The following is a 23,835-nucleotide window of genomic DNA, read 5'->3' as shown; positions in this document are numbered from 1 at the left end:
TGTTTGCTATCTGCACTTGGACTGCACTTTTAAATGGGCTGTAATGATGAACATCATTTCCAATCTAGGCAGCTTGACTTTACCTTCTACTTTAGGTTTCACTTCTGCCACACGCTCTGCAAACTTCTTTTTGAAGTACAGAGATTGCAACCTTTGCTGATAGTGATTAATTCTGTAAGAGCAAACGTGGACGAATTGATATTTACTTAATACATCTATGTTCACTTAATAATGGATATGGAGGTGGGGGTGCCTAGCATCTCCCCAACACCCACCCACTCCCCCAACACAAAGACATCGGTTCTTCTCATGGACAGGAGCACAGGGCATGAAGCCAGCTTTGCCTGGAGAGCCCATTTTGGTCTGACCTTCAGGGGCTATTTGGTCAACTGCAGCAGAGTCCTTAGCTCCAATCAACACCAACTGCTAAAAGACAGTGGGAGCCGGCTGCTGTCGACTAAAGCCCCTCTCCTCCTTCAGAGTCCCAGGAAGAACTCCTTTGAGCATAGAAGAGTTTAAGGGAACAAAAATGTAAAGAATATCCTACTGCAAATAAAGGACAGTTCCCTACACCTTTCCCAAATTTCTTAACTTTCCAAAGTAAAAACTGGTCTCCAGCATCCCCTTTCCACATTGTCTCGTCCTCTTACCCATCTGCAAACCTCCCTGTTTTCACAGTGAGCACTCTCTCAGCTCCCCTAAGGGAAAGAGTTGTGCCCTGAGGTTCACTGAGAATTTCAGGACCACTGGTCCTTCTCTAATGTGGAATCAATTTTCTAGGCCCGAGATGGCAGATCGACTTAGCTCATATGCCAAACCCAATTACAAAGCTGTGGCTGCCTCAGGGCTTTTTGGAGAAGGGTTCAGAGAGCTTGCCAAGGCTCTGTGGGAAGAGTGCCATGATCGATTAGTGATGTCTGCATGTGTCATGATTTCACATCTAGATCCTGGTTGTTCAGTTGTGTGGGCTTGAGGCTGACATTGCCAGAGTTTGTCCATATATATATATATATAAATTTTCTATTTTACAACCACCTTGCCATGCTAAGCTACTTGAAAGTATGAGACACTATCCCAAGAAATCAAACTGGTGAGGAGAATGATATTAACTGGAATCAGAAAAAGTTATGACTTGATTAGGCCAAAGGGGCCCAGACATACAGATAATTGTGAAGAAACTCCAACCCTGGCTTACCCATAGGCAAGAACTGACACAAACAAAACAAATTCCATGTGACTCAGACATGAGAAGAGTTTTAGAATGAAAAAGCTTTCACGTTAGGCCAGGTTAATTAGCCCGAACAATTCAACATGAATTGAAAATTCATGAGTCTCAGAAAGGGAAGGGACATCTTCACATTCTAAGCCCTTTCAAACTCACCGGCTCATCTCAAAAAGGAACCTATCAGCCTTGGCCATCCGATCCAGTTCATGTTTATGTTCCTCCAACAGGTCAATGTCACTTTTTTCAGGAACAAATTTCAAGAGCTGAAAAGTACATGTGAATATTAAAACTGAGGTATATCACTTAAATCCATGTACTAATTTCCTACCCTTTCAGTTGGTTTGTTCCAAGATAAAATGTTAACTCTTGTTGAATTTATAAGCTATGCTCACAGGTTAAGATACAATAGATATGATTAAATATTTCCATTTTTACTTAAAAGTAAATTATAGGTATAAAATTCATTGCTGGCACCTTTCTGTTCTCTACTGCCTCTCAAATCAGAATTGTGGGAGTTCTCTACTGGAACCTCTTTTTCACAGACCATTAGAAGAACCTTAGAGAGTCAACACTGTCATCAGAAGATGATACAGCTGAGGTCCAGAGAGAACAAGCCACTGACCCAGGATTACAAAGCAAGTTTGTGTAATGATTAGTAGTAATAGAACCTAGGTCTCTTGGCTTCCAACTCTATGCCTTTTTTCTGTTACATCATGCTCTAATGAATAATTCCATTGGTAGTTTCCATTCCATTTTCTTATTTTTCTAGTCTATCTAATTTAATCTTTTACCCCCTTTCTTGGAGAGTTGGGTGAGAGGAACACAGTGGGATTTGATGTTTTTAATTTCATATGTTATTTAGAAGGAAGAAATGAGCAGGGAATGTGGAAGAAATAGTAACAATATTTAAAACTGAAACAGTACTTCTCTACGTGTATAATTTTCTTTCAAGGTATACATGTTTTGGATGTGTATGCAAGACCTGTGAACTCATGCTGTTTTCTAGATCAAATGCCTTTAGCCTTTTTTTTTTTTTTTTTTTTTTTTTTTTTTTTTTTTTTTTTTTTTTTTTAACATTGACCTTCTTGACTTTGATACTCTCCCCAAAATTTGATGCTGGAACTGGATGATCCATTTAGTAGGTTTTCAAATGTTTGTTGGATTTAACTGAGGGACCTCAGAAAGGCAGTTAGTCTGGGTGACATCAGCAGAGAGAGGGGATTGGGAATTACAAGGAAGTGTTGCGTGAGGCTGGAATACCTTCCAGGCAGAGTGTGTACTGTGTGCCGGGTTCTGGAACAAGCAGCGCAGCACTTAGGCAGGCGGAAGAGCAGTGGTAACATCAGTGGGAAAGGGCAGGGTAGGCAAGGGCAGGGAGTAGCAAGGTCTTGTAAGAAGTTCTGTCTTTATGTTGAGGGCACTGGAACATAACTTAAAAATCTCATGTAGGAGAGTGAGTTTACATTTTTAAAAAAAAATCACTGTGGTTGCAGGATGGAAAAACAATTAGAAGGGATTAAAAATATGAGGGAGTCATGATTAGATAGTGGAGTAAGTAATCTGGGTGAGAGATGATGGTGGTCTGGATAGGGTGGAGATAGTGGCCAGACTCTAGAGCTATTTATGAGACTTGAATGGAACTGGCCTGACTTGATGGATGGTGGTTTATGAGGGAGGAAGAGTCAAAGACGATGCCTGGGCTTCTGGCTTATGCAATAATGTAACAGGGAACCCAGGAAGAGAAGGCTGGAGGTAGGGTGGGCTGGGATGGGGAGGAGAAGGTGAGTTTAATGTTCAAAATGATTGCATGGAACCGAGTTGAGATTTCTAGTATGCAGCTGGAGAAAGGGTCTGAAGCCCTGGGAAGATCTGTTGGGAAGCAGAGGCATGGCATTGGTTGTAACAGGTAGGTTAGTGAAGGCATGGGTGTCAGTGAGATTAGGAGAGGTGTCATCAAGAGGAAAAAAAGCAGGGCTGGAAAGAACCAGCATTCAAGGGGCCAGGACAAGGAAAGGGAAAACCTTCAAAAGAAGGCCACAGAGATGGAGCCAGAGAGGGCTGCGTGGCTCACAGGGCCACAGGAAAACAGCATTTCAGCATGGAGCAAGTGGCCACGGGTGCCAACACCCCCAAGAAACTAAGGAAAATGAGGGCCCTGTAGTGTCCCCTGGCTCTGGCAACAGGGAAGCTGCAAGTGCCCCTGAGAAAAGCTCTAGGGAGGAAAGGAGGGCAGCATGGCAGAGTGGATGGGAAGTGAGTGTGGACGGCTTTCAAAAACTCTGGCTGTGCCAGAGAGAAGACAGCAGCTAGGTGGGGATGTGGAGTCTTGAGAGAGGCTTGTGCATAAGATGTGTGTGTGCATGTGTGTGTGCAGGGGGTGTGTAGGGATGTGTAGGTGTGTGTGTGTGTGTGTGTGCAGGGTGTGTAGGTGTGAGATATGTATGTAGGAGCTGTATGTAGGGGTGTGTTTAAGTGCTAAAGGCTAACACTTGAATGAGCTAAGAGTAGTAGGGCTGATCTAGAGGAGGGGGCAGTCAGTCCAGCTGGGGTCCTGACTAGAAGGAAGGAAAGGGGCCAGAGCGAAGGGAAGGGATATCCTCTTGTTCCTAATGGGATGGAAGTGGGGGAAGATGGAAGTAGATGCCAGGGAGTTCATAGGTCTAGGGGCCTGATAGCTCCTGGACATTTCTGTTCCTGTGTTCAAATGGTGACACTGTTCAGGATGTCTTATTCTTTTTTTTTGAGACAGAGTCTCGCTCTGTTGCCAGGTGCCAGGCTGGAGTGCAGTGGCACGATCTCGGCTCACTGCAACCTCTGCTTCCTGGGTTCAAGCAATTCTCCTGTCTCAGCTTCCCGAGTACCTGGGACTACTAGCACGCGCCATCATGCCCAGCTAATTTTTGTATTTTTTAGTAGAGACGGGGTTTCACCATGTTGACCAGGATGGTCTCGATCTCTTGACCTCGTGATCCACCTGCCTCGGCCTCCCAAAGTGCTGGAATTACTGGTGCGAGCCACCATGCCCAGCCGTGTATCTTATTCTTTCTCAGTGCAGGGAAAAAAAGGTAGGAAGGAAAGGAGAAGGGAAGAGAGAGAGGAAAGCATCACCCCAGCGTCCCTCAGCTTGGATTTTTACCTACTGGGCAAGCAAACTGAGTTCTACACTCAGAGATCCTTTCACTAATTCGCACAGTCCCCTCTCTCCCTGCCAACTTGTTGTGTCAAGCCCACTTGGCCCCCGTTCAGAATAACACAGTCACTACATCTCTTGTTACCTAAAAGGACACAGTAGGAGCCACACTAAAAACTCAGTCCCCTCTCAAAGGAGAGTTGCGTTAAAGGACTGTGCATGGGTAGTTTTAAGAGAGGATGGGGCCGGGCACGGTGGCTCAAGCCTGTAATCCCAGCACTGTGGGAGGCCGAGGCGGGTGGATCACGAGGTCAAGAGATAGAGACCATCCTGGTCAACATGGTGAAACCCCGTCTCTACTAAAAATACAAAAAAAATTAGCTGGGCATGGTGGCGCGTGCCTGTAGTCCCGGCTACTCGGGAAGCTGAGGCAGGAGAATTGCCTGAACCCGGGAGGCAGAGGTTGCGATGAGCCGAGATCGCGCCATTGCACTCCAGCCTGGGTAACAAGAGTGAAACTCCGTCTCAAAAAGAGAAGATGGAGAGTTAGACAGATATCTGGAAATAAGGATAAAGATATGTGTTCCAAGAAAGAAGAGTGTGTATAGCTCTCAGCTGAGATCAGACCTCAGCAGCTGCAAGCAGCAAGAGAGGAGAGGATGAAAGTGGCCAACAGGCACATCCTAAATAGGAGTAAGGAGATGCTGGCCTCAACACTTGTCTGGGAAGAATGCTGTATAGAGGAAAGGGAAGTAAAGAACAAATAGTAAAATGAGGAAGAAAAGAAAGAGCGTGGGAGATGACCAGAGAGCAAGACACACACAGAATTATCAGGAGAGGCCAGGTCAAAAATTTCCTACTTGGCCAGATTCTGCTTCAGTAGACTGGTTTTCTTTCTTGTATTTATTTGAAGTACATTCTATTTGCACTGCAGGCCCTTTTGGCAAGATTCTGAAATCCTTTCCCTCAAGGAGGAATTTCACTGGATGCAATTCCACAGTAAACAGATCTTGTGGAATTTTAAAACATACGACCTTGTCAATAGGAGCTGAAGGCAGGAGGACTAAAGCAGCTTTACACACAGTCCTTCACTCTGGGTTAGCACATTGGGTGCAGCAGCTCGAAGGCAGGGTCACCTGGGAGGGCCAGAGGGAGCTGCGCTCCACTGTCCCAGAGCAAAGACTATGTGACTGGTCTACAGTGAGGGAGGGAAGGGTGTGTGGAGGAGACAGAAAATGCTCTCAAAATGAATTCTGGGTTCAGAGGATCCTTTAAAACCATACACAGAGCACCCCAAGAGACTTGAGAACATAATTATTAACTATTTTGATAATTAAAGAAAACCTTTAAAGGACAGCATGGAAAGTTTTTCCACGGGAAATGTGATGGTTTTCCCCCAGGACTATTCCAGCTGCAGAGGTTGCAGGCAGGGGCAGGTCCATTACTGAGTGACTCTGCAAATATCACTCCTCCCTGTGTGGTGTCTGAGACCTTTGAGGACATCATGAGAACCATGGAAAATGCACATGGAGATAGACAGGCACTCTACCCAGAGCAACTTCACTACTCAGGATTACTGTTAACAACACAAAATACCCTTATTCTCTGCTCTTGGAGCAGGGCATGCCTACAGATGCAACCCCGAGTTCAATGTGGAATCGTAGTTGCATCTGCCCACAGTTGACCTTAGGTGGACCTGACTCTAACAAATATGGATTTCTTGACCAAAACCACTTAAAATGTGAGCCCATCCCCAAAACAATGAGACAGAAGGATGGAACAGTCTTATAGCATCCTGAGACTATCACCGTGGAGCACAGAAAAGTTTAGGCCCAGACTGAGGGGCAGGGGGCAGAGACAGGTGAATATCCCTAGAATATGTTAAAGATCAACACTGTCCTCATTGTTATTTGAGGACAACTAGACAAAGATGCCAAACAACCCATGACATAGCTGGAATGGCTACACAGGAATGCTATAGAAATACTGGCTGCTTGGTCATGGATAATAAAAATTATATCAAGATACCATGAGCAAAGATGTATACTACCTGGGTGTAAATCCTGTTCTTGCTAGCCCTAGCATTTAAATTTACTGCTATTTATAACCCAAGAGGGTGCTGTACAATGTACAAAGGTAAGACTTGGCCTCAAGACTTTTACAACCTGCCTTGTGACACACATGTGTATTTAGATACAGATGACCGTGTTAGGTGCTTAAAGGTCATTTTCATGGTTGTGGGTCTGGTGACCAAGACACAAATTATATTTAGAGTTTAGTAATGAATCAGTTTCTGTAGTATGGTTTGCAATCTCACAGTGCTAGTGGGATTCTCCATATTCCTGTGAAACACACATTTTCTACTAGAGCTAGTAGATTTATATGATTTACTAAGGTATAAGACTTAATTGCAGCTTGAGGGACACTGTGGATCCTAGGCATTTGATATACTTGATCTTCCTTTCACCCATCAGTTTGGGAAGCAATGAGAGAATAAGGTCATTAAGTTTCCTAACAGAGTCACATGGAAACTGGGTTCAGCCTCCTCAATTCATAGATAGGAAATGGTCCACTAGCAACTACTGGAGGTTCTCAATATCCCACTCCCTGTTGAGAGTCGGTTTTCACTTCTACTCTGAGATACATCTGGTAGCTCACCTGTTCCAACATGTCCTTGGGCAGATCTTCCTGCTCGTCCATTGTTAGAATTGCCCGTTTGATTTCATCATTGGATAATTTCAACCTGGAGAAAGAATATTTTGTTATCAACCATAATGATTTGAGTATTACAATTTAATATAATTCATTTTGCTACTCCAGCTGCTGATTTTCAAGTACTTTTTTTTTTTTTGTCAAAATCTCTCAGTGAAAGCTTATTTCCTGAGAATATTGAACCTAAAAATAGGATTTTAAAACTGCTTTAACATTCTTTGAGGGCTTTGTAATGCTCTGCTTACACAGAGGACAAAGCTGCTATGTTCTATGATTTAGTTTTCCTAAGCAAAGGATTGGAAGATTAGAATTAGGGAAAATACCCATACACAATTGTTTTCTTTTACACATAGTATCCGTGAATTGCAGGTGAGAGGATGGAACTAAGTTTCTGACCTGTTTATATGTCAGGAGTGTTTAAAGTTTGCTGTCAGGTAAAAAATGGATTTTGAGAAGGCTAGAAACTTCATGTTATTGTTAGAAAGTTGAGAAACAGATAATATGCATAATAAAGTGTACAAGTACTTCATAATTAAGGCGTTTGTTAATACATAGAGAAACTGAGGCCCAGAATGGCCAAGTGATTTGTCCAAGGTCAAACATAAAAAATGACAGTAACCACAAACCCAAGAGTCTTGATTGCTAGTCTCAAATTCTTTAAACAAATATTCCTTACCTAGTTAATATCTCTTAGGGAAGGATTTAAACAAAAATACAAATCTGTTTTCTCTTTTTCTGTCTACCATCAACTTAAATGATTTACTAATTTAATCAGGAATCTGTGTCTTGATTGTCAGAACAACAAAGTATTGACTATAAAATATAATGTTAAGGCCAGGCACAGTGGTTCATGCCTATAATCCCAGCACTTTGGGAGGCCGAGGCGGGCAGATCGTGAGGTCAAGAGATCGAGACCATCCTGGCCAATAAGGTGAAACTCCATCTCTACCAAAAATACAAAAATTAGCTGGGAGTGGGGGGCACGTGCCTGTAGTCCCAGCTACTTGGGAGCCTGAGGCAGAAGAATTGCTTGAACCTAGGAGGCGGAGGTTGCAGTGAGCCGAGATCATGCCACTGCACTCCAGCCTGGTGACACAGCAAGACTCTGTCTCAAAAAAGAAAAAGTAACAATAGTCCTACCCAGGGCAAAAAATCTTAATTGCATTATTAGCTACAACAAGAGAACCATTCCTTTGTTTAATTTGTAAGTGTTAGACCCAGACCTTTTCTATTTTTTTTTTTTTTTTGATAGAAATGGGGGTCTCACTATGTTGCCCAGGCTGGTCTTGAATCCCTAGCCTCAGGCAATCCTTCCACCTTGGCCTCCCAAAGCTCAGGGATTACAGGCATGACTCCCCATGCATGTAAGTAAGATTTTAAAAATCTTACTTCCTTCCAACCTATAACTAATGTGGCATATTTACATGACTTGATTTGTTCTTTTAGTCTATGCTCTTGAAGAAGAGTCATATTTAGGACTGGAGATAAAGATGTAAACACACAAATATAGAGCAAGAAGATGTACATATGTCACATGCAACTTTTGAAGGTAGGGCTTTGGTGTGACCCAGTTAAGGACCTCATCTTCTATTAGACTGAGCCCCAGTCCTGTCTCTGACACTTCCTGGCAGTGTGACTACAGCCAAACATTTTCATTAAGCCTCAGTTTCCTCATCTGTAAAACAGGGATAGTAATAACTACCTAACTGCATCCCTGCCCCCCCCCCCCAAAAAAAAAGCATTGTGTTTGTATGTGTGCACATGAGGATTAAGCAAAGTGCTTAGCAAAGCTCCTGGCCATTTTCGAACACAATAAACTATATACACGTTCTACAAGATAGACTTTTCTATACTAGAAAAACAAAGTAGCAGCACTTTTGTAACCTAAATGTTCATATGCAGCTAAGAATGCATTAAACAGTGCTTAGTATGGTAATTAAGATCACTTTTCAAAGCACTGTCATATCCATTATTTCACCAGTGTTTCCTCTCTGTGTATGACATCCATTAGGTTAAGAAGGAAATAGAAGATGAGGTCCTTAACAGTGATTATAGTCATTGGGAGAACCAGAAGATATGATGCAGCCCTCAAGACACAAAGGTGTGTAAAGCACACACTCAGCCATGGGCTTGCAGATGAAGGGGAGGGCTGAATAAGTGAAAGCGTGCACTCGAAGGCAGTGTAAAAGAAGAGAACCCCCAGGTAAAGCTGGATGAGGCACCACCCCAAGGATGCCTCTGGCTTGTCTTTTTTTCTAAACTTGGGACATGATTCTGTTAAAACCATCCACCCTACTATTTAAACTGAATGTTATTTCATGTGCCATTAAGTAGAGAAGAGAAGGAAAAAATTTGGGACCCCTACAGTAATAATACCATTCTCTTCTATTTCATGTTCTCAAACCTGATAAAGCATCTAGGCAAAATGTGAAATTGTTCAAGCTGACAAAGAAGGCCCGTTCTATCACTTCCTCTGAGCTGTGGTGCCATTATAACTCCCACACCGTTTCAGCCACCCTCACCCTGGTAGACTTTTTCAGATGGTTTTAGTCCTTCTTGGTACGATCACTGCCTCATGAACATGTTTCTCAGTATACCAATGTTAGAAAATCCCCCCTACTTAAATGGAACAATTTAGCTGTTGGCATGGGTAAAGTATACAACAGTGGGAAAACCGAATTACAGGATCAAGGCCTCAACTGGGTAGCCCTAGATTCCAGGACACTAGAGGCCCTTGAGTCAATTGAAGTGTAAACACCATTGTGCGGCCATGCAAGGCCAAGAAACAGTAACAACAGGGAAGGCTGAAACTGCCAATGATGAAAACCAACTGGCTGTGAAAACATCTATAATCACGAGAAGAGCTCTGCTTATAAGAAAAAAAATAAACTAGTTCTGTGTCCTTTCACACCGAGTTGAAGAAACCATTTTATGGTGTAGTTCTGCTGAGTCCTTCTGTTTTGCATTTAAAAGAAAAGGAGTTGAAAATCAGAGTGAGAACAATACTTGAAGTATCAGATTTGCATTTCATTAGCTCCCCATATGGAGCACAGAACTTCTTGCTTTTGAAATTGTATATATTTATGCTCCTCAACCCCCAGAGGCTGTCTGGACTAAACACCAGCTCTAATTCAAAACGATTTTGGTTTCTCTTAATGTGGCCCACAAACAGACTAGAGACTTTAATGGCTAGTACTTAAGAAAATCTACCTGTCAACAAAACGCCATGCACGTGGCCTGTTGGATCAGACAAAGAAACCCTATCTTAAGGGAAAGGGGAGAAAGGTACCCCACCCTTGGGGATGCTTCTATAGGTTGCAGAGTTCTTAGTATCATCTGTCATCCACAGAATTGGTCTCTAATCTCTGTAATTAAATGTTTTTAAAGTTTGGTACTGTTCTAGAGTGCTGGAGGGTGGCAACTTTTGAGACATCTACTCTAACTTTCTTTTTTAGGCAGGAAACAAACCAGCCATCTTAAAACAGTATTCAACTCTAGGCTGCTCTGCACAAGTATTTCAAAAATTTGCCAAGAGAATTGGAACATCCAGGCGTAACTAAGATAAGGATGGATGGCTAGATCAGCCTTAGCTCTGCTTCAGTGGATTTAGGCCAAATCCCCCTACTTTAGAGTAGCTTTTTGTGGTTTACTACACCCAGGCTGCCGTGCTAAGTGAGCATCTGGAAAAAAAAAGAACAGCAGAACACTTCATAAAATTGTGTTTTAGGTGGGCTCATTTTGCAATATAATCCTGCTTCCAAGTTTCTGTCTCCCCCAACCCCTTTGGAGGAGAGGTCTGTTTTAGGGAATAAAACAGAGTACATTTTAAATTGCTACATGTCACCCATACACAGTAGAAAAGTTGCTTATTCCCTGAGGACCTGAGAAATGAATTCTCCAAGACGTGCCCGTTTTACTCTCCTCCCATGAAAGGCATGGTCCCCGATGCTCTGTACTCCCCATTCAAACGCACACCTTTTAGGCCATCTCTCTCTCAGAGCTTCAAATGATTTGGTCACTCAGGCTGCAAATACCCTACTCACTCAGCCACAGGGAGAGTCGGCACCTCTTCCCTGCCTTGGCCTCTTTCTAACTGCCTTGCTTGGCTTCAGACAAAGCTGTGGCAGGTTCCCCTGACCAAAAGGGTCCACTGACATTTGTAAAATATGAGGAAGACCTTTAAGGCATAATCGTAAATACTGTGAACACAAGCGTTCATTAAAATATAGCCCAGGGAATACGCCACAGGCTTTCACTGTGGTAAAGTCTGGTGTAATGATGGCATTGCCAGGAAATATATCCTGAGACAGCAAGATAAGAAACAGAGAAGTTCACCAGCTTCTGGGAATGAAATAAGCTGGAAAGAAAGATAGTAAGTGTGGGCAGGTGGGAAATGCTGACATAATCTTTGAAACATTCCTATTCGTTGTCCCCAAGCACAAAACCAGCCTTCATGGGCTTCTTCATCTCTCTTAAAGCTGTCCCTCAGTCATCAAGTCTCACCTGGACAACAGAGACACTTATCTGATGGCTTCCCTGGTCCAGCTGTTAACCCCTTCTAACCTGTCCCGCAAAACTGAAAGCCCAAACTAAAAAACTTTATTAAACAAACACACGGTGTCCTCCTGAACAAACGGTACCAGTTCTGATCCCATGGATACATAAATAGGACACTGACAGGGCAGTACCCATGCAGACACCCTTCAGGAGCTGCACACATCCTAGGTAGAATTGTCACAAGCCACTGCAGGGCTGCTACTCTCATGATCTTCATTTTACAGATGAGGAGGCTATGATGTGATCCTGGGCTGACCCATGACCTTATAAATGCACAAGTCCTGAATCTCCGGCTCTCCTGCCTGGTTTCATTCAATCCAACTGATACTTCTCTGCCGGGATTGCAGGGCTCTCTTTACTAGCTATGCTTATGTCCCTCCCACATCTTTGCTGCTGCATGCCTCCTTGACATTGCCTTCCTGGTCTCCTCTCGTCATGTAACAGTCCTTGCCTTTGAGGCCCACTTTCTACAGTAAGCCCTGCTGGCACCCCTCCTACACAGCTGAGCTCTGTGTCCTTCAGTCAGACCAGTGTAAGCCCTGAACTGCGCACAAATCTTCTCACAGGTGTCATTTTTCTTCTCCAATCAGTCACGTGCTTTCAAAGGCAGCAATATTATCTTAACTTTTAGTATATCCTATGGCTCTCAACGGTGCCAGGCAAATAAATGCTCCAAAGTGGTGACTGTCTAAGAAAAAAAGTGTTGAACACGTTTTCATATTTCTTTCTCCTCCTTTTATGCCCCAGCTCCTTTTGTGCATAGTAATAAACTGCCAACAAAAAGGGAAGAATGAAAAGTAAACTGCTGATTGGTTAAAAAACTAAATAGAACACAAATTATAAGTTTGCTTAATTTTTTTCCCTTTTACCACAATATTTAACATGTCATTCTGTGCTTTCCTGATGAGAGAGTAGAACAATTGACCACTGAGCACGAAAGGATGTGGCACTGAATCCTCTGTGGGAGAGAAGGCTTCAGATCCTGAAGAACATGGCCAATGGCCAGCAGGTCAAACGGGACTCAACATTACTTTGTCACACACAACACACTATTTTTTTTTTTTTTTTTAAGATAGTCTCTCGCTCTATCACCCAGGCTGGAGTGCAGTGGTGGAATCTCAGCTGACTGCGACCGACGCCTCCCAGGTTAAAGCGATTCTCCTGCCTCAACCTCTCCCGAGTAGCTGGCACTACAGGTGTGCACCACCACGCCCGGCTAATTTTTGTATTTTTATAGAGACGGGGTTTCAACATATTGGCCAGGGTGGTCCTTAACTCCTGATCTCAACAACAGGCTTTTTGTGTTCACTGTAATAACACATCCACTAAACTGAATTTTAATTGATAATCTGACAGATATGAGGCCAGTTCTTAAAACTGTTTTAAGATAGTTTAGATACATTCAAGTTCTAAGTCACCTCAAAAGTGTCAGCGCCTAAGGTTACAAGGGAATACATACCACAAATATAAACTAATTCCCTCAATAATAGAATGGGAAATTTGCCAGAAAGAGATGTAACCTTATCTATATCTAGTTTAATTACCCTGACTGATACTTAGTACTACTGAATAATCCGTCAATGAGGAATGAGACCACAGTTTTCACTCTAAAGGCATTTCAACACTACAGAAATTCCGTGACAGCTCCCTTTGCCAAGTGTTTTAAAGCATTCATCTGGATGGTACAAGCATAAAATATAGAGAGAAATTCTAGGATGTAAAAAAATCCCTGCAACTTTCCCCAAATTAATTTAATTTTGCTATTAGAAATACTACTTATAAAAAGGTAACAAAACGAATTGTTTACACTGTACAGCAGTCTTCCCTTATTGGAGGGTGATATGTTCCACGACCCTCCAGTGGAGGCCTGAAACTGTGGATGGTATTGATCCTTACACAGACTATGTTTTTTTTCCTATATGTACATACCAATGATAAAGTTTAATTTATAAATCAGGCACAGTGAGAGATCAACAATAACTACAAATAAAATAGAACAATTATAATATATTGTAATAAAGGTTATGTGAATGCAGTTTATTTCCAAATATCTTATTGTACTAGACCATCAATAACTAACTACAGAGAGTGAAACTGTGGATAAGGGGTGAGGGTTACTGTAAAAGAAAAATAAGTTGACCTTCAAATTATTTTCAGTGGTGTCTTCCTAAAGCAGATAGATATTTTATCTAACCTTAGCATAGTTCCTGACACAAAAGTCAGAATAAATACAGGGTCTGGTCACTTGCACAGCTTTCAGCCAGAGGCAGAAATAAAACACTAACAGGATGGTTCAGGTTACCTAACTAGTTGCGTTAAAATTCAAAGATCTCACTAAGGTTCAATTTCTCTTCACTGAAAGAAACATTTGCTCCCAGAAGTAATATATATCTGGCTAAGAATCAACTTCCATGATGAAAACCAAGCAGCAGCTCTTTGTGTTAAAAGAAATTCATTCTAAGTACATTGAAATAATAAGGACTACTACTTTCCCTCTCTTCATTCTCCTTGAAAAAGAAGTCACCTTATACCAGCCTCAATGCATATGCAACATGCCTTCTAGAATGTTACTTATCTTTAAAGCCCTAACATTTAAGATTCTTTATATCTTCACTCACTCCATAAGTATTAGGTGTCTTTGCCTAACGTGAAAGTTCCTTTTATAGAAAAGAAGAAACTAGATAAAGAAAAGCTATTTGACATCCCCAGAACAACCTGACAACATTGCCCGAAGCTGCAATCAGATTTCAGGCTCCCAAATTTTCTTTCTTCTTTTCAAGTTCCAAGGCTGTGATGGTTCACTAATTATGAGAAAGATTTCTGAACAAGGCTGAACTGGGAAAATTAACATTTCATGGAGGTTTGAGATTTACATATCCTTTTAGCTATAAAAATGCTCAAAAAGAGCATGAAATCATATAACCTTGAAATGTAAAAAGGTGACTTTAGAAAGCAAAATAAAAGAGCCTTCATCTGTTGGTCCTGATTCTGAGACAATGTTACTAAATGACCAAAATATCTCTAAGGCCAAGAAGTGTAAATAAAAGTCAAGTCCATTTTACAGGCTTTCTGGGAAGAAAAGATTGACTTAAGATGTTCTGCTTTTAAATTTAGAGGTCTGTGGAAATTAAGCTTTGGGAAAGAAGGCATTCAGCTCTGATATGTTCCACTAGGGAAACTAAGCACCAAGAGCTGTTCTCATTTTAACAGAAGGGAATCCAAAGAACTGTACCTCAGCAGAGTACAATTAAAACAAAATCACTAACATGTGGTTTTGAGCCACAGAATGAAAATGTTGGTCCTACTAGGAATGTTTATTCAACATCAACAATACCTCGACAGAAGAATGTTGCAATTCTGAGCTCTCTGACCATCAATCACCGAAAGCTCTTTGACTTTAAGTTTGGAACTCAGAGTGTCATCAATGGCATCTGCTTCTTTCTGTAAAGAGCACGAAAGAAATCCATCAAAGTCCAACAGGGACATTCAGACTTCAGACACGCACTTTCCTTTACATTTTTGTTCACACACACATTACACACACTCTACACATACATACATGGGCAAAGCTGAGATGGTGAGGTGGGGAGTGTGGAGAGATGGTGGAATTGAAACAAAGGTTACAGTCTAGTTGGTAAAAGGAAATAAGAAGAAAAGCTGACCACCCACATTTGAAAAAGCATTATTTGGAAGAACAAAGTGCTTCTAAGTTGAAGATGCTAAGTGTGCATAAATTATCAGTGAGTGGTGCCCTCCTATTGTCCCCCAGATTCCTATGGATTGCAGACAGAAGAACTGTCACTATGAATCAGGCTCAGCTGAGGCTTGCCATTGCCGGTCCAGCCACTTGCAAGGCCCATTCACCCCAGAACCATTTGCACCCTGAGCACTCAAAAAAGCTAAACGATAAAACCTCTCAAACATCTCCATGTACAACAGGAAGCTCCAAAAGCCAGATGGTACCCTTCATTACCCTGGAGCCTGATGAACAATGGGAACAGGCAGTTTGAAGCATGAGTTCAGTTACTTACACTAACAATAAAACACTACTTCCATATTCTGTTGCTGTACAGAAATCTGTAAGCTATGATGGCCAGTTATAATTTTAGGTGGAACAAACAAAAATAATTATATATAACATACTGTTTGAGTAAACTGAGCAACAGGAGTGCTTGTAATAAGAAAAAGGTCGAGGCTAACTTGATAAATATCAAGTTTGATTTCATTAGCAGAGAGGATCAATTGAAAAGTAGATTATGGCATTTTAGAAATGTAAGAAAACTGATTATTAAGTAGCTCTTTCTTTTGCAAAGTTGTATGTACACTTTACACAAAGATGAAGAATCTTAGGTGAATTCATTCAACTTACCTACAAAGTTTTCTCATTTGATGAGGAGGTTGAATTAAAGTGGTATTTCTAAAGTCTATTTAAGCTTTAAAAATTCTATGTACTTTCCTGCTAACCCTCATGAATTTATGGAGAACATCAAACATTATCAGTTCTACAAACTACTGAATCTTGGACCAGACTGCTGTTTTTAACATGAGTCTGTACTACTGTTTACATTTTTAGAGTTTAAAAAGAAAATGAATTTGTAGTGACGTGACTGCAATCTGGCTTGCTCAGATGCTAAACGTATCAAGCATCTGAATTCAACTACAGCCTATGCAATCTGTAAAAAGTATATAATTACTATCAGAAGACAATAGTCCAAGTCTTACATACACCATCAAGCCTTTTTCAAATATTTCCCATTCAAAAATTAGGAGGAAAAAAAACAAACAATTACATAAATTATTATGCCAACAATGGTAGCATTAAAAAAGGTAAGGAAACCAAAGAGCTCTAGAACTGTGTAATAGTTTGGAAAACAAAGGCAATATGAAATTTATAATATGAGGCACTATGTGATCAAATGTCAACTGTCTCGTGCTAAAATTCCAGGCGAACATCTAGGTATTCATTTAAGAGTTGAAATCCAAAGTGGAGTTACCTAGGCATTAGATTACACTATTTAAAAAAACAAAAACAAAATCCTGGATAATGAGGAGATTTCAAGCTTACAGTGAGCCAAGGAGTTATATTAAGCAAGCTTTAGGTAGTAGCTCACTTACCTGCTTGGAGTTACTGTTCACAAAGAAATCCTACAGCCATGGCAGAGGCATGGAAAAGGCAAATCAGATACATGCAGTTCAGAAATCACAGCAACAAATGGGGAAAAGTCAAAGCAGTCAAGGAAATAAGTGATGCAGTGTAAGAGATGATTTATACCCCTGGGATCATCAGTGAGAGTTGATGAAGATGAGAAAGTTTGGCTGAATACCGTGAAGAGCACAACACTACGCATTCAGGGTAGAGAAAGACGATGACATTTGCTGTAGCCAATTTTCAGTGGTGGAAAATCAAAATCAGAAAAGACAGGGCTTAAAACACCCCAGAAAGACCCAAGCTGGTAAAGGAACAAATCCTCTTTGAAATGATCACTAGCTCCATTTACTCAACATGATGATTTTTACTTGAAGCAGAATATCAATCGATTCCATTAACTTGAGGAAACTATTCCTACTGTTAACAGCAAAAAAAAACAACAAAAAAACAAACAACAACAACAAAAAAACACTTTTTTGATGGAAATAATCTCCTGTCATCTTGTGCTATAAGAAGGATTCAGGAAAGACAGGTTGAACAACTCAAGTCAGTAATATTAACCCTCAGCACCCCTATAAAGTCCAAATAATGCCTGTAGGTGCTACAGGTAGGTATGAGGAAAAAGAACATGCAATTAAGAGAAAATCAGTGGTTCGTGTGCTGTGCAGCCACTGGTGGCCCTGTCTTAACTGCCTCAGGGCTGTTCAAGCATACAAGGTCAACAGTCTCTTCTGGAAATAGTTTTTAGAAAAGACTTGGAGTGAAAAAGGCAACGAGGAAGAGGTAACCGACATGCTATGAGAAAGTTACAGCATACGTCTCATATTTTTGCAATGCTGAAATGAGTAAGGCTTCATTGTGCAAAACACGCCCCAGTTTTCGGGCCAACAGCTTGCACAACCAGCATTTGCTCAGCAGATTCCTTAAGGTTTCATTGGTCTCGGCAGCACTGCCAAGGCCAATTTTACACAGATGAGCTGTTTCACATAATTCCTCTAGTGGGAAACAGAATGTGTCCTCCCCTTACTCTAGCCATACAAGGAGGGACTGCTTTTCTAGAAAGGCATTTAAAAAACAATGAATACTCCTCCTCTGATATCCCAGTTTTCTTTTGTCTCTGTTATAACTGCCAAATTATCTACTCTGAAGCTCCTTAGGACTCTTCCTGTGAAAGCAGTTTCCTTTCAAGGGCAAAAAAGACTATGGTGAAGTGAACTCCATGAGGTCATCTTAACCTATTTTTTTCTCTTAAAGAGAGAGTTGGTAGTGAAACTTAGATCCTGCTCTCACTTTCTGACCCTCAAAGAAGAAACGTTTTTGAAGTTCACTGGCAACTCATCCTATTTTGTAATTTCCCAATGTCAGGAAATTAAGACTTCTGACCTCTAGTGTAGAGGACTGTGGAATCAGACAACTGTTACTGGGTGTGTGGCCTGGGGCTCAGTCTGTTTGTCTGTAAAATGGGGTTAATTAACAACTGATTGGTGTGAAGATAAAACATGACAATCATGTAATGCATTTTGTATAGTACCTGATATACTGTATGAGCTCAATTCTTGGAAGCTACAATAATACAATTTCATCTTTCAAGCTGATGATTAAGTCCATTTATTCCCCTTTTGCTCTGCTTTCAGTTGAGCTAGAAAAACAGCTGGTCGAGATCTCCCATTTATAACCAGCACCAGCAGTAAGTGTAACAGTTAATAATTACATAATATATTTTATCTTTCTAGGGGAGAGGATAAAGAATGCCATGCAAGAGTTCTTCAATTATTAGCCTAAAGATTCAACTTCTTTAAAAGTCCTTTACTTGGCACATTAGAAATAAAACCATAAAGCTTATAAGTTTCATTGAAAGGGGCATGTTAGAAATAACGATGCTTCCAAGCCTATTTCAAGGTAAGTTTACATTCTTTTTGAAACCTCACTCACTCAAAACTCAGATGGAAATAACAAAAGATATTTCTAATTGGCTTGGGTCAAATGTGGTAGAATCACTTATATCTGGCTTCACCTAACAGGATGTCTGGTTTTTCCAGGCAACTTTTGGCATAAAGCTTAGGGCTTGGAGTATAAATAGGAAGTTGGGACTTGCATTTTCAGGAAGCAGTGCTGATGTGCTGTAGATTGAATTCCACAATGGAATAATGACTCAACACTTCACAAATAATCGTAACTCTCACATGATTGGTTTTTCATCTTTTTGAGATAGACTTTTGTCAATCTGGTAAAAATTATGGATCCCTATCCAGAAAAATTCATACACTGTATTTATATAAAACGCTACACTTGGTTAACTCTTACCATGAAGCCTAGTTATACAACTTACACTTGGTCTTAAGAAATATTTATAATTCTCTCTTCTGTCTTCATGTGCCATGGTAAGGATCAAGCTTATTTAAATAAATATCTTAAATCTTAAAATTTTTCAATATGAAAATTAGATATATGGAATAAACGTTGTAAAGAGAATAAAAAATGAAAATTCTTTGATAACTTATAAAAAATCAGAAGATATCATTGAATGCTCTAAATGGAACTCCCAAAATGTCATATGCATTATATATAAGCAGGAGAGGTTGGATTTCAGAGCCTGGGACCACAGTTACTCTTTGTTCCTAACCCAGAGCAGAAGCTTTGAAGTTTTACAATGTGATGACAATAGGATCCTTAAGGAAGGGCTGTCCTCAAGCAAAGACCAGGGGAAAGGAAGAGATAGTGAGTTGTTAATTGGTTGCTACAGAGATATGACTCCCTTTAGGTAAATGTAGTTCCTTTAGCTCATTTCCCCTCTATTCAATTGTACAGATAGAGAGAAATGAATTTATAGAATCTACGATGAAAATTTCCCATAAAACAAAGATGAATATTGTTTAATTGTATCTGAAAAGTACTGCTATGCAATGTGCCACAATATGTATTTAAATCAGTCTTTTGTGGCTAACTTGGAAATCATGTATAAAACAGTTTCAATGAGAAAAAGAGGTCCTGAGAGTCAAGAAATTCACTTTCCAATGAACTTTCTGAATGTGAGTGGAAAAATAACTGCCTATTAGATCCCATTTCATATGGCACATAAGCTTACATAATCAGCTTTGCACACCTTTGATATCTGCACTGAACAGAACATTCTGAATAAGAGTAGTCTTGTTCTTAAAGCTGGAGTTAAAATCCTATACAAAGTCTGACATTTATAATGAATAAAAACCACAGGGAAGAACAAAGTAGAACTGAGAATTATGTCCCTTTGGAGTCACTAAATACATACCAAGCCACGTTTTTACTATCTATAAAATTTGAATAATATCTACTCATAGTGTTGGGGGTGAGCATTAAGGGAAAAAATAAGTATAAGAGCTCCTTGAGAACTAAATCTTAAGGTTGATGAGATTGGGAACTGTGTATATCATACTCAGCATCAGGAATGTAACAGAGGCTTACTATGATCATCTTGTAGTCCGTATTACATTTATTTACAGATTTTCCTCATCTCTGCTTTTATACTCTAAGTTACGCTGTGGGCCTGTGTAAAAGTTTAATACATTTTTCATCCTTTGAAGTACTTTGTATACAAAGCAGACAATATATGTTCTGATTTTATTTGATTCCTCAAATCAACTGGATATAGGTTATGTACCTAAGTGTGTGTATATGTGTGTGTGTGAGTGTGTTTGCATATACACGTGTGTTTGTATATATTCCCTAAGTGCCATTTCTCAGTATTCATCTAAATTATACTAATCTGATATGACTGAAATTTTTCCAAAATCTTACTCTGTGCAGGGTTCCTGTTGCATGCATACATAGCATTCATGTGTTCCTTTGCCCATCTGAGAATCGTATCTAGCCAAACAACTGGCTGAAGTCTAGAGAGTTTGAACAGGGTGTCATGACTGTGGAAGGAGGAAAAGAGGAGACACCATGGAAAAAAATAGGTCCTCAGTATTCATTTGGGAGTAGAAAAGAGAGCAGTTCAAGCGAATTATACAATGCGTTGCCAAGACTGAGATGAAAATGCATAGGTCTTGAGTATTTCCATTGGTCATGAGATAAAGGGATATTCAATGACAGGCACCCTATTTCCTTTACAGTGTCCTACATATTCCAACTAAAGCGTCCACATCTTTGGATTTTCTATCAGAATTCAGTGAATTCAATAAAATGGTTCAAATTACCCTTATTTAGAAAATATATTTATGGTTTCAAAGTTCTCATCTCAAATTCTTGTACCAGAAGGGAAAACACACTTGAACTACTCAGGCTGGTCAGGTATGCTGAAATTTTTCTTCAGGAAGTGCTATTGAAAATATGGTCACAACTGATTCTACTTGCCGGTCTACTTAGTGTTAAGTGCAACTGAAATGTTCTGGACTCTCCTGACTGGAATGCCTACTGATTACTTAAACAGTGTTGGTTGCTAGGAGACAATTACCCAATTGCTAGGCTTTCTGCAGTCTTGTCTCCCAGAGCTCTTGAAAACTGTCCACATATTTGTCCCAGAGCATTTTGGCAGCATCCTTCTGCACCTTCTGCTGAAAGCCAGTTAATTATGAGTCTTGTAAACTTAGGTCTTTCAACCACCTGCCTTTATAATAAATGCAGCCCACATGCTTGGACTTGAATAGCATCATTTGGAATAACTGCTGCTTTTCCTTCCTTTAATTTACTTCTCTACAATTCTCAAATCTTCATATTAGGCAATCACCATGGACCAGTATCAGCGATCAAAACTGAAGTGGGAAAGCAATGGAGCATATAGCCAGGTTAGAAGATTATTTGAATTACCAGGAAATTTGCTAAAATGCCTCAAGATTTCACGTCAAGGCTAGGGAGACACCTTCTCAGGACAGCAGACAGAGAGAGAAGTTGCGTGTTGCAGCCAATCAGGAATGAGTCTGGTTACAGTCCCTGCCACGTGAGGACTCTAAAGACAACTTTTGTCCTTTGAAAGATAAGTTGTTTTGCTTTCTATTGGCCAATGCCTCATCTTCATTGTGTTTTTACCTTTTCCCTTATTTGGTTGCACAACATTGCCCATGTTTCCGTTCCTACTTATGGTAGGGGTGGGCAGCTGAGGGCTCCTGTTTTAAGTGTTCATGTCACTATGGCAGGCAACCACCTCTATTTTTGTATTTTATTAAACTGGCATAAAAGGCATTGCAGAAAGCTTTCCCTTTCTTAAGGAAAAATATTCATTTAAATATTGGCTTTTTCCCCCCCATTTCGGATGCATCAAAGGCCATTTTGAAAAAACAAAATGAAACAAAAAACCCTTAGTTTTTGTTTCTCCCCCCAAGTCCATCTACTCTTTTGGTGCTCAGTATTTCTTTTCTGATACACTCTTTCTTGGGGACTTAGCCAAGGAAACCAGCTAGGAAGTCTGCTGCTTGTTTAAGGATGCTCCACCCATGATTAATCTGGGAACTAAGGGCCTCTCAGTAAAGCCCAAGGAAAGCCCCTGTAAGACGCCCAGCATTCGTGTGTTCCTGTTTAGGATGAACTCTGCTCTCACCATCATTCCTCTCCTTCAGGCATACTTAAGAATCTTTCTTCTCACACTGCAAGACTCAAGTTTTCTCTTCTCAAGTCTTTGATTATTTGGGATCCTACTCCACCTTTTCTTTTTTCTTCTGAAACTCTCCAGACGTGGCCACTTTGCTGTATTCTGTTCTGGTCTAACTTTAAGAGGCTCGACCACGATGCCCTCTTGAAAAGCAAGAGGTACCACACAGATGTGACTGGGGCTCAAACAGTGATGCTGACTAGTTGGCCTTGTCAATGTGGAGAGCCAGCAGGCACCACATCACATGGTTTTGCCACTATTACAAAAGCTTTGCTCACTTTTTAGTAGCTTCTCTGGGCGTATTTGTACCATAGCCATCTCCCCACTTGCTCTGGCTTTACAACCACACTTCTGTTCATGACATATAGTAAAAACTCCTAAGTTCCATCTACCGGCCAAATTAGAGTCATTAAAAAAACCTCCGTACTTCTAAAAATTCCATGCATTTCACAAAGCATTCTACTTCAAATGGTAACCATTTGATATGTATTTTTAAAAAATTCAGATAAACCAAAATAGTTTTAGATATAAACACCGTGGGTTGACAATTGAAGTTATTTAACTCTTCTACTAACATTTTCTCCTGGTGACCTGTTTTGACTAAATACAAGTGATAGCATACAAAACTCTATACCAACACAGACAAGGTCTTAAGACATACACCAGATATTGAACTCCCTAACAAGGAGCTTATATACCTTCAGCTGTTCACATACAACTGACAGGCACTTGGACACAGACGTGGACATGCACAACCAAGCTGCTCTGCAGAAACATATCAGGGTAGATCCAACAGCCAAGAACTCATATGTGCCTGTCATATCATGGCCATGGCTGATGGGCCAGGGATCATACATGGATAAGACATGATTTTTCTACTTTTTTGGTGTCTGGAGGGCATACGCTGTTACCTGCTGTCTTTGATAGGCAGAGAAGGTTCTTTCCAGGTCTTCAAGATCTAGAAGCTTGAAGACTTTTGTATCATCAATTTCGGTCCATACTGTTCCTTCCAGTTTGTTCTAGAAACATCAATGTAATAAGTGCTATGGTTTACAGTTATACATAAAAAGAACAGGCACGGTTATTCTTTAAAAAGTGCTTCTATCCCAAATTTTTCAGTCTACCAGACACTCAAAGTGAGCAGGGTTTCAAACAATGTGTCGTTTATTTCACAAGCTTTATCACTTAAATATCTGAGCTAGTGAGAACCCTGAGTCCACACTAGAAAATGAAATCATTTAACAGCCAAGGTTGTTTTCCCTTTCAGTGACAACACAATGAGCTGCTAATGCTATCCATTAGAGGGAAAATTGGAGCAAATGGCTTACCTCTGGCAGTTTAGACCAGTTGAAGGATTTCAGGGCATTTGTGGGCTGAGGAATGTTTTTCTTCTTGAGTGCCAAGCCCATTGGAGCACCAGGAGGTGGCATGATTCCCCCTAAGGGAGGAGGCCCTGGCGGAGGAGGAGGGCCACCTGGAGGGAGGGGAGGTGGTGGAGG

General features: G+C 40.7%; 1 protein-coding gene across 1 annotated transcript in view; it reads right to left on the bottom strand.

Annotated features, from left to right (window-relative positions):
- DAAM1 (dishevelled associated activator of morphogenesis 1) overlaps nucleotides 1–23,835 on the bottom strand; it is a 191,472-nt gene that overhangs the window by 15,120 nt on the left and 152,517 nt on the right. The window contains exons 14-20 of the mRNA XM_037740467.1: nucleotides 23,665–23,835; nucleotides 23,248–23,355; nucleotides 16,740–16,769; nucleotides 14,959–15,065; nucleotides 7,014–7,098; nucleotides 1,382–1,488; nucleotides 84–172 (exon numbers count right to left, since the gene is read on the bottom strand). Of these exons, the coding sequence (XP_037596395.1) occupies nucleotides 84–172; nucleotides 1,382–1,488; nucleotides 7,014–7,098; nucleotides 14,959–15,065; nucleotides 16,740–16,769; nucleotides 23,248–23,355; nucleotides 23,665–23,835 (697 nt within the window). The remainder of the gene's footprint in view (nucleotides 1–83; nucleotides 173–1,381; nucleotides 1,489–7,013; nucleotides 7,099–14,958; nucleotides 15,066–16,739; nucleotides 16,770–23,247; nucleotides 23,356–23,664) is intronic.

This window comes from Cebus imitator, unplaced genomic scaffold (assembly GCF_001604975.1).
Source record: "Cebus imitator isolate Cc_AM_T3 unplaced genomic scaffold, Cebus_imitator-1.0 Scaffold83, whole genome shotgun sequence".
NCBI lineage: Eukaryota > Metazoa > Chordata > Mammalia > Primates > Cebidae > Cebus > Cebus imitator.
The sequence above is the reverse complement of the archived record's forward strand: the minus strand, read 5'-3'. Positions and strand labels throughout refer to the sequence as shown.